The sequence below is a fragment of the Glycine max genome, chromosome 18 (assembly GCF_000004515.6).
Source record: "Glycine max cultivar Williams 82 chromosome 18, Glycine_max_v4.0, whole genome shotgun sequence".
Classification (NCBI taxonomy): Eukaryota; Viridiplantae; Streptophyta; class Magnoliopsida; order Fabales; family Fabaceae; genus Glycine; species Glycine max.
The window spans coordinates 12,199,552-12,212,641 of NC_038254.2; the positions used below are offsets into that span (position 1 = coordinate 12,199,552).

The 13,090-nt window shown below is 33.7% G+C and overlaps 2 protein-coding genes across 3 annotated transcripts; one reads left to right on the forward strand and one right to left on the reverse strand.

Moving 5' to 3' along the window:
- Positions 1-790: 790 nt before the first annotated feature.
- Positions 791-1,756, reverse strand: LOC100805934 (uncharacterized). Its single transcript, XM_006603160.1, has one exon. It carries the CDS (start codon positions 1,754-1,756, stop codon positions 791-793), a length of 966 nt encoding a protein of 321 aa, XP_006603223.1.
- A 7,282-nt stretch (positions 1,757-9,038) lies between these two features.
- LOC100806996 (uncharacterized) lies at positions 9,039-11,358 on the forward strand. 2 transcript variants are annotated; one of them, XR_005889542.1, is made up of 7 exons: positions 9,039-9,260; positions 9,702-9,788; positions 9,929-10,071; positions 10,172-10,439; positions 10,559-10,643; positions 10,931-11,021; positions 11,119-11,358. XR_005889542.1 is itself a non-coding variant. In XM_041011748.1 (6 exons), the coding sequence occupies exons 3-6, from the start codon at positions 9,931-9,933 to the stop codon at positions 11,150-11,152; spliced, it is 534 nt and encodes a 177-aa protein (XP_040867682.1). In that variant the 5' UTR covers positions 9,039-9,260; positions 9,702-9,788; positions 9,929-9,930; the 3' UTR covers positions 11,153-11,358. The 2 variants fall into 2 exon arrangements, 1 of the variants encoding a protein (XP_040867682.1); XM_041011748.1 differs by lacking the exon at positions 10,559-10,643.
- The last annotated feature ends 1,732 nt before the right edge of the window (positions 11,359-13,090 follow it).

The window sequence follows — 13,090 nt, forward strand, 5'->3', positions numbered from 1 at the left end:
TGGCATAATTCATTTGTGCTTCATTGAGAACTTTGCTAGCATAGTAAATGGCATGGAATGTCTTGTCTTGCCTTTGTCCTAGGATTGTGCCCACTGCATAATCACTAGCATCGCACATTAATTAAAACTTTTCACTCCAGTTTGGTGCGATCATCATTGGGGCGGTTATGAGCTTGTCTTTCAGGTTCTGGAAAGTTGTTGAACAATCTTCATCAAATTTAAACACAACATCTTTGTTTAGCAAATTTCTTAATGGTCTAGCAATTTTGGAGAAGTCTTTGATGAATCTCCTGTAGAACCCTGCATGTCCTAGGAAGCTCTTGACGCCTTTGACATTGGATGGTGGTGGTAACATCTCAATGAAATTAATCTTGGCCCGATCTACCTCAATCCCTTGGGCCAAAATTTTGTGGCTCAAGACTATGCCTTCTCGAACCATGAAATGGCACTTCTCCCAGTTCAGGACTAGGTTTGTTTCCACGCATCTCTGTAGCACCATCTCTAAGTTCTTCAAGCAGCATTCAAAAGAGGGCCCAAATACTGAGAAGTCATCCATGAATACCTCGATTAGGTCATTCTTTTCATTTTGAACGACTGTCATGCCCTCTTTCTTTGGTACCACCTGAACTGGGCTTACCTAAGCATTGTCAGAAATGGGGTAGATAAGCCTAGCCTCTAGAAGCTTGAGCACCTCTTCCTTCATTAATGGGTTGAGCCTTCTCTTGGGTTGTCTAACTGGTCTATTGTCTTCTTCCATCATTATCTTGTGCATACAATAGGCAGGGCTGATTCATTTTAGATCTGATATGTGCCACCCTATTGCCTCTCTATGTCTCTTAAGGACCTCTACCAACATGTTTTCTTCCTCTACTGTTAGCTTACTGTTGATCGCCACAGGCTTGGTCTCGTTCTCCACCAAGAACACATACTTTAGGTGGTTGGGTAAGATTTTTAGCTCCATCTTGGTCTTCTTGGATGGACTCCCATTTTTCAATTCTTCAAAACTAGTCCCCACTACAAGAATATCTTCTTCATGATCTAAGTCTTTTAAGTAAGACCTTAGATCCTTCTCCTCTACACTAGTTAGACAATCTACAACATTGATCAAAGCTTTCTCCAGTGAAGTTTGTGTGGTTTGAAGAGCATCAATGTCTTCTTTATCGACCTTCTCCACCTTGAAGCACCTTTTATATTCCTTTGGGTATTTCATTGCTTCGAAAAGGTTGAAGGTTACCTTTTGGTCATCGACACTCATTTCCAGATTACCATTCCCCATATCTACCACGCAGTTGGCAATTAGCATAAAGGGTCTGCTTAAGATAAGAGGAATCTCTTTATCTTCTTCTATGTCCATGATGACAAAATCTACCGGAAAAGTAAAGTGGCGGACTTTGACGAGGACATCTTCCACTACCCCGTATGGTCTGGTGATTGATCGATCTGCGAGCTGGAGCATCATCTTGGTAGGATCTATCTTCAGGTTTCCAATTCTTCTACACATTGATAGGGGCATCAAGTTGATACTTACCCCTAAGTCAATGAGAGCCTTCCCTACTGATTCATTCCCTATGGTGCAAGGGATTGTCACACTCCCAGGGTCTTTAAATTTCTTGGGTCGGTTCCTTTGTATCACCGCAATGCAGTTGCCTCCCACTATAATGCTCTCATTATCAATGTACTTCCCCTTTTTGGTGAGAATGTCCTTCATGAATTTGGTGTAGAGCGGCATCTGCTGCAAAGCTTCCCCAAATGACATGGTTATCTCCAGCCCATTGAATATCTCCAAGAAATGCTTGAAGTAGAGCTCCTTATTCTTCTTTGACGGCACTAAAGGATATGGAGGCTCCTTTAAAAGGGCTGGTGGCTCTTCTTTCCTATCCTCTCGAGCTAGCTAACTTTTGGTCTTATAGGTTAAGACCTTCTTCTTTATTTGTTCTTTCTTCTTTTTATCCTCTTCTTCATTCTCTTCTTCTTTATCTGCCCTTCCTTCCTCAGACTGGTCTTCTTCAGCTTTCTCTTCTTCTTCTTGCGCTCTCCTCTAGCTTCTAGTTAACACTGCCCTGCATTCCTCCTTCGGGTTCTTCTCTGTGTTGGCTCCAAAGCTACTAATGGGTCTTTCAACCACTTGTTTGGCTAATTGTCCCATTTGTATCTCCAGGTTCTTGATGGATAACTCTATTCTCCTATAATTGGACATGGACATATGCATGAATTGATTCAGTGTATCCTCAAGCTTGTTGGTCTTCTTATAAAGATCAACCTCTTGGTTGGAATTTTGGACAAGTTGATTTCTTTGTTCCTTGTTGAACTGGTTCCCCGAATGATTCCTCTAGCTTGAGCCCTGTGTGAAATTCCTCCCTTGGTTGAATCCCGACGGTCCTCCTTGGCTGTAGCCTTGGAATCCGTGGCGATTCTGAGATCCCATGTAGTTCACCTCCCTGGAAGAATATTCTTGGGCTATGCATTGCCCTGGCTCATGTGCTCCACCGTAGATGTGGCATCCCCCTATTTGCATGATTGAAGAGTGAGAAGGACTACCGCTTGTAGTTGTTGAAGGAGCTTGCTAAGGGTCTCCGTGAGGGCCTCTATTTGTCGGGTCAATAGCTTATTTTGGGCCAGTGTTGCATCTTGGGTTGTGAGTTCCAGAAGGCTCCTATTTGTTGGCGTGTATGCTCGATCACGAAGGATGGCGTGATCACTAGCCTCCATGTTCTCTATTAGCTCCATTGCCTCCTTCGATGTCTTTAGCTTGATTTTTTCCCTTGCAGATGCGTCAAGGAGTTGCTTTGACTGTGGTCGCAGACCATCTATGAAGATGTTTAATTGCACCGACTCGTTGTACCCATGTGTAGGCGTCTTTCTGAGTAGTCCGTGGAAACGGTCGAGCGCCTTGCTGAGTGATTCATCGGGGAATTGATGGAATGAGGATATTTCCATCTTCCCCTCGGCAGTCTTTGACTCTGGGAAGCGTTTCTTTAAGAACTTTTCGATAACTTCTTCCCAGGTCCTCAAGCTATTGCCTTTGAAGGAGTGTAACCACCTTTTTGCTTCCCCTGCCAAAGAAAAAGAAAAGAGATTGAGGCTTATGGCATTCTTAGGAACACCAACTATCTTTACCGTGTTACAGATTTCTATGTAGGTGGTGAGATGAGCATAAGGATCCTCATTTGGTAGACCATGAAAGAGGTTTCCTTGTATCAACTGTATGAGAGAGTGAGGATAAGATATGTTGGCTGCTTGAACCTCCAGCCTTGCAATACTGGTGAAGAATTATGGGGTAGTTGTACTAGAGTAGTCCTCTAATGTCACTCATCGTGCATGCTCCTCTTCCATTTGATAGTAGCTTTGTGAAGAGGGTGGAGGTGAGGGTTGACTGCTCCCTTTTATTTATTGCTCTTTTTTTTTTCTCACAGTGTTGTTACGCCTGCAAGTGGCTTCAATTTCTGGATTAAGTGGAGCTAAATCTTCAATTGCGGTTCTGCCTCGCATACACAAAAACAAGCACAACCGTGCAAATTATAGAAGAAAAAGAAGGGAGAAGAAAAATAATGATTAAAAATTGTAAAATAAAGACTAAAGAAGAATTAGTACTTACAAATTGAAAATGTATGGCAACCAAGTACGAAAAATAAAGTCCCCGGCAACGGCACCAAAAACTTGTTAACTGATTGGCAAGTGTACCAAATGTCCAAGTAATAAAGACTCGGAAGTCCGAATGTCGATTTCTACAAGGACTTTGTTTTGTACTTGTGTTGGATTATTTCCAATTTATAAGAGAAAAATATAAGATGAGGTATAAAAGATAAATTTAAAATAATAACTATTAATAGAAAACAAAAGAAATAATAGGGAATTCAATGGGATGAGAATGTTAGGACCTAGCATGCCTTATTTTCCTAAGATCTATTATTTGTGATTTTTCTCTATCAATCAGGTGAATATATCCTACCCACATCTGTTAGAATACTTGCCCCTGATGTCTCATGATGACAAGCCTATTTTACCTATCTATCTCCCAAATGTCTTTGCAAAGTGTCAATAGATAAAATGCATGAAGTTCTATTATAAATTACCCTCTATCGAGCGATTAATTCCTAAAACAGATGCAAGCAAAACCTTCCTTGTTTTTCTATTAAGGATTACCCTCTGTCGAGCACCTAACCCTCAAAGATGATGCAAGGATGAATAATGCATGAAATTAAAAGTAAGAAAGGATAATAGGAAAGAAAACACTTGTTTACATTGATAAATATGAAGTGTACAATACATCTTTCGACTTTTTAGGCCTTTCAGGACCTAACTAAGGGTTTAGTCTCTCATAGTCATAAGGGGTCTTACACTAGAAAAAGGGTATAGGAACTGATGGAGGAGAAGGGATTCCCTAAGGAAGAATTCTTAGGCTTTAGGTGTGTATTAGAGTGCTATGAGACTCGGTGTGTCTTTTCTCCCTGGCTTGACTTTCTTTTTATAGTTGCTGGAGTGGACTTAGACTTGACTCCCTTTCTATAGTTGCTGGAATGGACTTGGGCCTGATGCCAAAAAATCTTCCTTTTTTATATTTTTGATATTTTCTAGATTTTTTTTTTGCTTTTAATCCCTCATTTTCATATCTACAAGCCATAAATAAGAAAAATATCAATTCCTAATATTTAAAGATCTTTTTAATATATTTTTATTATAAAAAATAACTCATATTTAGCAATTATCAATAATTCAGAATTAAGAATCATTGTATTAGAGGTAGAGGCAAATAAGCATAAAAACTTTTTTTTTTGTGGTTAGCATCAATACCAGTAAAGTATGGTATTATATAAGCATAAGATGTACAAAATGGTTCTAAACAAAAATTTCAACAAAGAATTAAAGCTATATGCTTAATACATAGTTTGTACTCATTTTCTACCAATATATAGCATGCCTAAAATGCTATGCTAGCACTATTTTCTTAATATGGTGTGGTTGTTAACTTGTTATCACAACCTACTTGATAGGCTAACATTGAAAAGCTAAAATTTTTTATTTTGAAGGTGGAAGGTTATATTTCAGATAGACTGCAATAAAATCTAATGTATCTCATTTTGAATGGTGTTTCCTGGGTTGTTTTATACAAGAAGGGGTTTAAGAATGTTTCACATGACTAATAGGTCTAGTCTTGCTTCATGTTCCAAATAGTTAAAGTCAATAGTTTATTATCAGAAATTTTGGTCTAACTAAATTTGTTAGTTGTGACGATGAATGTTGCAAACCCATAATGGAAATGGGGAAAAGAAAAGAAAACTTTTTGATTGAATGAATTGAACAGAACAAAGGAGATAAATCTTTCCTCCAAGGTTTTTCCCTTTCCCACAGAACTAATGCTCAATTTACAATTGATACAATACAGAATGACCCTTTTCCTTTACATCCTCTTATATCTAGTTAACCCCTCTAACTAATTAACAAACTACTTATACTATTGCTAACTAATTTGCTTTTGTCTCTACTAATTATTATCAACAAATTTTATTTACCTTTTTTGCATTCATAGCAATGTTAGTTTTATATTATTTTTGTTTAAAAATGAAAGTTGTAGTAGGGAAATATTACTCGAGTACTACTACTCACTCAAGGTGCCAACGGCATGCTAGAGATCCAAGGATAGGCAGTGGACCAATGTATAATGGATAATTTAGCGTCCAGCCAGAAAAATACTTTTTTTAATCAAACTAACAATGTAAAGATTAACAAAAGAAATTTTGCAATTCACTAAACTTGCTATCACTAGAATAAGGAAAGCAAAACTTAATTGAAACATTTTCTTATTGCTTTTTTGTAGTGTATGGGAAGGAGATAGACAATGTATCTTGGCTAGGAAGAAGCCATTAAATTGATGATATGGAACAACAGTGAACCCAGTTTATGCATTGGCCTATGCTTTTTGTATTTTACTTGGAACACTGGCCCACCAAAAATAATGCATTATTTTTATGCATTTATCTTAATGTATAAGTAGGACTAAAGTTTTTTTCTATGATTCTCTTGTGCTTGTAATAATATATGAGTCACTAAGTAGCATTATTTAGGTCATTTGCCAAGCAACCTTTAGAAAGGAGACATATGGCCAAAGGCCTTTCATTTTGCATACACGCTATTTTACCCAATATGCTAATTGAAGTATAGATTTCAACCAGTCTTAATTTCCTTTTTTTTAATGAAAAGAAATTTTTATGTTACATGGTTGTATTCTTGTATAGTGTGTCACACATCCTTGATTGCAAGTCTGGTAGTTTCTATTGTGGATCCTCAACCTGGTCAAGCTATCATTGATTGTTGTGTTGTCCCTGGTAGAAAAAGCATCTACATGGCCTCTCATTTAAGTGGCCAAGGTATCAATTTGTCTAAGAATTTATTAAAATCATATTGGATTTCAATTTCTTCAGAAGTTATAATAAATGTTTTCTTAATTTTTTTTAACTCCAAGGTGATAGTGTTAAATATGTTTACTCATTGTCATTGTTTTCCCAAAATTATTCAATGTATTCCCCTTTTCTTGTTTGTTAATTTGTTTTTATTCCTTGGGTTTTGAAGAGAGCGGACTTGTGTTGGATCAAGAATCTTTGTATTAATATATTTTTTTTGTAACATTTCTCCTTGAATTAGTTTGAAATATATCTTAGATTATGGATATATTTCAATCATTTTTTAAATTTTTATGGTTATGTAATATGCTTGCAGGCTTGAGGACACATTGAACTATGGTCTTGAAAGAGTTTGGTCTATTGGATATCTAAAGGGTGGGCATTGTTTTGTGCACCCAATACAATTGCTGGTACATCCAACAGAACAGCGCAATTTTAATTTTGTCCTTCCCTTAAGCCTTGTACTTTTTCTTCTCTTGAAAAATCAGAGTTTCTCTTTTCACTCGTTCTTCATGACCTAAATTATCAAAATAAATATTAAAAAAATAAACAGCATCGATTTCTAAAAATAATCTTAAAAAATGTACATTCTAAGATGGTTTTTTCAAAAAACTGTCTTAGAATGTCAGCTTTCTAAGACGGAAAAATCATCTTTAAAACCTCATATTTTAAACATGTTTTAATAACAAGAATAACACATTCTAAGATGGTTTCTAAAACAATCGATGTAAAAATAGACATTCTAAGATGATTTAAAAATCGTCGTAGAAAGAGTTCACTTTCTACAACGGTAAATTCAAAGACAGTTGAAACCGTCGTGAAAAATATTAAAAAATTGATTTTGAAAGACTTTTTTGTAGTAATGTAAATCTCATGTTAGTAAGAAAAAACATCTATTTATTTTAAAAAGCCAAAACAATTTAATATCTTAATTAAAAAGCTTCTTGTCCAAATTTGTAAGATAATGTTAAATTTTATAGTAAATCATGAATCAAACCTATGCTTTTATATTTTTTCTTGCTTCATCTCATAAGAAAATATTCATCTCATATTAGATAAAATAACATTCAATAAACTAGTTAAGTCTCATGTCACTAAGCAAGAAATTTTTTATTTATATGAAAAGTACAGTAACATTAAATTAAAAAAATGTAATTTCACTTTGATAATTTAACTATTAATTTAATTTTAGGTAAATTTTTCTCTCTCGTAAGTGTAAATTCTCTTACTTGATTTAATAAAAAATGTTCATCTCAAAAATTTGATTTAAAAATTTATTTTTTATTAGGTTAAAAAATATAAAATTGTAATTGTAATAAAAAAAGTTTCTTAAATGCCAAAGTAATTTAAATATTTATTGCCGAAGCTTTTTGCCCAATTTTGTAAGATAATATAAAATTTTACAATAAATCATGCATCAAGCAATTTTTTTAGTTAAAGAAATATAATTCATAAATTTCCTTGTTTCATGTCAAAAGACACTGTTCATCCCATGTTTAGATAAAATAACATATTCAATAAATTAATTGAGTCACATGTTATTAAACAAGAGAATTTGCATTTATATTAACAGTATACTAACAATAAATTAAAAACATTAATTTAACTCTAACAAATGTTAATGTAGTTTTAGATAAATTGTTCTTTCCTTGCTATGAGTTAAGTGAAAATTCTCATTCTTTATTTAATAAAAAATGTTCATCTCTATAGTTTAATTTTATACATGATATATATGATTTATATATTACTAAGTTTACAGATATAATATCAACATTCCAGGTTTAAGAAAAATTTTATAATTTATATTTACCAATATAATAATGAATTAAATAAAATTAATTTAATCCAAAAATTTAAATGTTAGCATGATTTCCAGTAATTTTTTTATTCTTGTAAGTGCAAATATGCCTACTCAATTTTGCAAAAAATGTTATTCTATTATGAATAATCTTTTGTGGATGTTCATATCTTCCTTTATCTTTGGTTATTTATCTTCATTTGTATTTATCTTTTGTAACTTCTTTATCTTTTGTATCTATAAATAGGTTACTCTTCTTGGAATGAATGCAAACAATTATCATTCTCTTTACATTCTTGTCTTTTCTACTTTCTCTCTATTATTCTCCTCACGAGTCATATTATATTTAACACATTATCAATACTTTCTCTCTATTATTTTCTCTATTTCAATTTGATTTATCTATTATGATTAATGTTGTTATAATTAAATATGTCATTTGCTTGAGTTTTGCATACATATACATTACAAGACTTTCGATTTTATTTTGAAAATGATCAATTCCAGCTATTTGCAATTATTCAATTCTTTTTGTGTGGTTAATTTCTCAATGGCATTATATTTAGCTAGCTTTAAAGTTCTGGTTGTCGATGTTTATATTGAACATATCTATTAAACATATATGAAAATTGTAGACATATGAAAATACATTTATGCCCTCTTTAGTTGATTGACACATGTCAATTTTTTTGGTCTTTTTGGCTTATTGATCTTCTTACCTCTTTCTAAAGAAAAGTGAAAGTGCATATCACGTGTAGTATTCGATGTGCACATCACTTGATTCCTTCCATATTATACACTAAGGAGTACTGAAAGCACAGATCACGTGTTCAAGCATTGTATTCCTATGGTTCTAGATTTTTCCTCTCTCAATATCCAGTATCCAGTGTGGTTCTACCTTTTTTCCCCCTCTCATTTTCTTATATATTTTACACTCTCTTTTATGCTTTTTTCTCTCAGCTGGGTTGGGTATTCACCTCCATTTCCTTGATGCGGACCGAGGATTTTATTAGTCCCAGTAAAGAAGCAGAAACAACAGGAGCTCTTCGCTGGTTGCATGATCAGTTAGTTCACTCTCTTATCTTCTAGATTCTTCATCCTACACATGTTTTTGATCTGCATAATCTTCAACTATTTATGTTTATAGAAACTTCCACTAAAGAAGTGGAAAGAACAATAGCTCTTCGTTGGTTGCATGATCAGTTAGTTCACTTTCTTATCTTCTAGATTCTTCTACCTACACATGTCTTTGATCTTCATAATCTTCAACTGTTCTTAATTTTTTAATCTTGAAAATTTTAATGCACAACATTATATAAAAACTTAATGAAACAACCACCAAATTTAGTGGTAAAAACTGGTTTTTTTCCCCCAACCTCCAGATTTTGATAAAAATTGGATTCATACATATTTTTAGATTTTTCCTCTCTCATTTCCCTAGATATTTTTTTCTCTCTCTTTTTATTTTGATTGATGTACGTGACTAGTTTTGCTTCTCTGTTTAGATACGTATTGCATTTGGTGATCGTGCTTTGGGTGGGAGAGGCGATTTTGGTTTTCTGCAAAAAAAAAAAATAGTTACAAAACAAAAGGTGAGCATTTTCTCTATATGTTTTGGTATTGCACAAAAGACTAATTTACGAGCTGATTTTGTGTTTGATCATCTTGCCAAATTGTGCCAGAGAGATTATTGTTATTGGTTGTTGATTATTTTTTTATTTATTTTCTCCAGGCATGGCACGTCGTAGGGATTTCATAAGGGATATCGATAACACAAAGGATACCTTGAAGCTTGTCGTTAGAATCATAGACCTGTGGTTTGTTGAAACTAAAGATAAATTTGAACAAGCTGAAATGATTATCATGGATGAAAATGTTGTCTTATTTAACTTTCTTATGTTAATAGATATTGTATGGTGTTATAATAATTTGTTTTCTGATTATTACCTTTGGACTATGATTTTTGTTCTTGCAGGTTGACAAGATTCATGTCCTTATAAGAAAAGAGGAGTTAAAGACATGGAAATTGACTCTAAAGGAGAACAACACTTATATGATGCACAACTTTAAAATTTTTAACAACGAGGGCCAGTATAAGCTATGTTTGCATCCATATAAGTTGATTTTTACTGGTGTCACTATTGTCATAGAAGTGGACCTTCCTAATATCCCTTTAAAGGCATATGAGTTTGTTAATTTTGTTGATATCCTTGCTAGAACCTACCGACGCGATTTGTTAGTTGGTAATGCTATTTATTGTCGAACAAGTTTCAATATCTTATATTTTTTGTCTACAGTTATTTTATTTAGTAAGGATGTATATGAATTATTATCTTTTTCCCTCTTTTCTTTCATATTTTAGATGTCATTGGTGTTGTTCATGAGTTGACATCTCACCATGTTTTAATTAGTCCAAAGAGGGTAGTCTTTACCTTGAAAGATCTAAGGTGCAAAAACTATCTCTATCTATTTATTATCCTTTATCTACTTAGTATGAGATTTACAAAATTAAAATTTTTATACTCTTTGGGATGACCTCTATTTACAATTTGTTAATTATTTGAAAGAGACTGGTGGTGGTATGGAGACGGTGGTTATTATGTTAAGACACGCTCACATCAAAGAGGCACAGAGTTTTTCACTTTTGATTTGTTTTTTATATTAAAATGGTGGCTTGGTTATATTTTTTATTTTACTTAATCTTTTAACTTATTTCCTATTATTAAATTGACAGGAGTTTACCCAATTACAATAACTAACACATGGCAGGGCTCAAAGCTGTTGATTAATGAATCATTACCTGAAATACAACAATTTAAAGAAAGGTCAGTTACTTTGTGGGCTCTCTTTTCTTTGTATGTAGTTATCATGGATATGTGTTTATCGTACTTAATCATCATTTTTTATTTGCTGTAACAACAGAGTTGGTGTTAGCTTACCTATATTGGGGTTCTAACACAAAGCTCTTCACAAAAGGGTTGTAGCCTGTCACAATCTTCTGGATCATCACAATATTCAGAGAAAGAAAAGTTCTTTTACAAAGTAGAGGTGAAGAGTCTCTCTGAAATCAATGACATTACCACGGTACTCTGTTATATGTATTCTCCATTACTTAATTTGACATGATTAATTGATCTAGCCAACTATTGACTATTATAATTACTTGGCTGAATAGGTAACAGATTGTGTTACTATTGGCACTATTAGAAGAATAATCATGAAGAATCATGGATGGTGTTATGCATCATGCATGAAGTGCAACAAGAGTGTTGTACTAGAAAATGAACCATTCAAATGTTCATGTGGCAAATACAATGAAGGGAGTATATTAAGGTTGTGTACTTTTAGTTTACCATTACTGTAACATCCCAATTTTCGTAAACTAGATTAAAAAGGATTGTTATTTATAAATAAATAGAGTTTTAAAAAAAATGATGAGATTTTGTAAATAAATAAATAAGGAGATATAATTATTAATTAAAATAATGATTTGAGAGAAAATAAAAAGGGTATTTTATTTATTTGTTTGATAGAGAATAAAATAAAGTTTGCTTTTATAAAATAATAAATAAATAAATAGAGTAAACCTAGCTATAAATAGCGTTAGGTCAGTTTCTACACTGACGGTGCCTCTTCTTTCCCTCATTTTCGTTTTTCTCCTTCTCCTTCAAAAACCCACTCTTTTTCCCGCAGCCCACCAAACCTGTCTCAGAAAAATGATGATCTTGAACCCGTTCACCGTTGAATCGTCGTGAAATTTGAGTATCATGTTCGCAACCCAATTCCGAACATTCTCATCGTTGGGAATTTTAAAATCATATCTTAGCTTAGAGGAAAACCCTTCGCATTGTAGCATTTTAGTTTCCCGCAGAAACCCAAAACTGTCTCGGTAAAACTACGATCCCGGTTTCTTTAGCCGTTGGATTTTCATGAAATTTGTATATGTTGTTTGAAATTCAATTGAGCACGCTTTGACCGTTGGGATTTGTGAGATAATGTTCGTGGAGGGAGAAAAAGGAAACTCATGAAGACAGTACAAGTGGAGGTTTCAATCTCTTCTCCATCTCTCTGACGTTTGGAAATTCTATCGGAGCAGTCGGAGGAATAACTGAAGGAATCTCAAGGAATCATTAGAGATGCTACTATCGCTGGCTGAAGACACGTGAGTCCGCTCAGAGGTAAGGGATGAGTTTATCGCAATTGGGGATTAGAATGAACATGAGTAGGGATCCTTAGAGAACTAAATTTGGGTTTATTTTGGGATGTTTATTGAATTATAATTTTCTCTTTATGATTATAAATATAATATTATTGTGTTCTATGTACCAATTGATGTCCTGATGAGAATTGATTGATAAACTTGAGTGCTCTTGATGTCTTTGTGTTTAACCCATGAATTTGATTAATTGATTTTGATATAATTGTAAGAAACTATTTCAGGGATTTTACACCCCATGTTGTGATGAAATCTTTTGTATAAATTGTTATGTTGAGGTTATGAAATGATGATTCAAACTGTGAGTATGTGATAAATTGAACATGTGACGGATGATGAAATACATGTGTATTGAGATGAGATGTGTGTATTGAGTTGTGAACTATGAACTGTGCAATCACACAATTGTAAGACCCTTTAAGGGCGACGAGTATTGTGATGGGATCCACTGTGGGAATCCGACGAGTTAAAATGATTTTGAAAACAATTGAGTAGAATTATGTATTGCATAGTTCATAGGTAAAGTGTACATGATTCATGAGGTGTGATAACATGTTAAATTGAGATTATACCATTGTGATTGGGATTAAGTGTATGTGATAAATTGAGTATGTATATGATTGAGATATATATGTGCATCGAGTTGTGAACTATGAATTGTACAATCACACGATCATA

What these genes read in the sequence shown, in the direction of transcription:
- LOC100805934 (XM_006603160.1), bottom strand. Translation starts at nt 1,756, where the DNA reads ATGTCATTTGGGGAAGCTTTGCAGCAGATGCCGCTCTACACCAAATTC.
- LOC100806996 (XM_041011748.1), top strand. Translation starts at nt 9,931, where the DNA reads ATGGCACGTCGTAGGGATTTCATAAGGGATATCGATAACACAAAGGAT. An exon ending in TGATTATCATGGATGAAAAT is followed by an intron (nt 10,072 to 10,171) that starts GTTGTCTTATTT and finishes TTGTTCTTGCAG; the next exon opens with GTTGACAAGATTCATGTCCT. An exon ending in CCGACGCGATTTGTTAGTTG is followed by an intron (nt 10,440 to 10,930) that starts GTAATGCTATTT and finishes TTAAATTGACAG; the next exon opens with GAGTTTACCCAATTACAATA.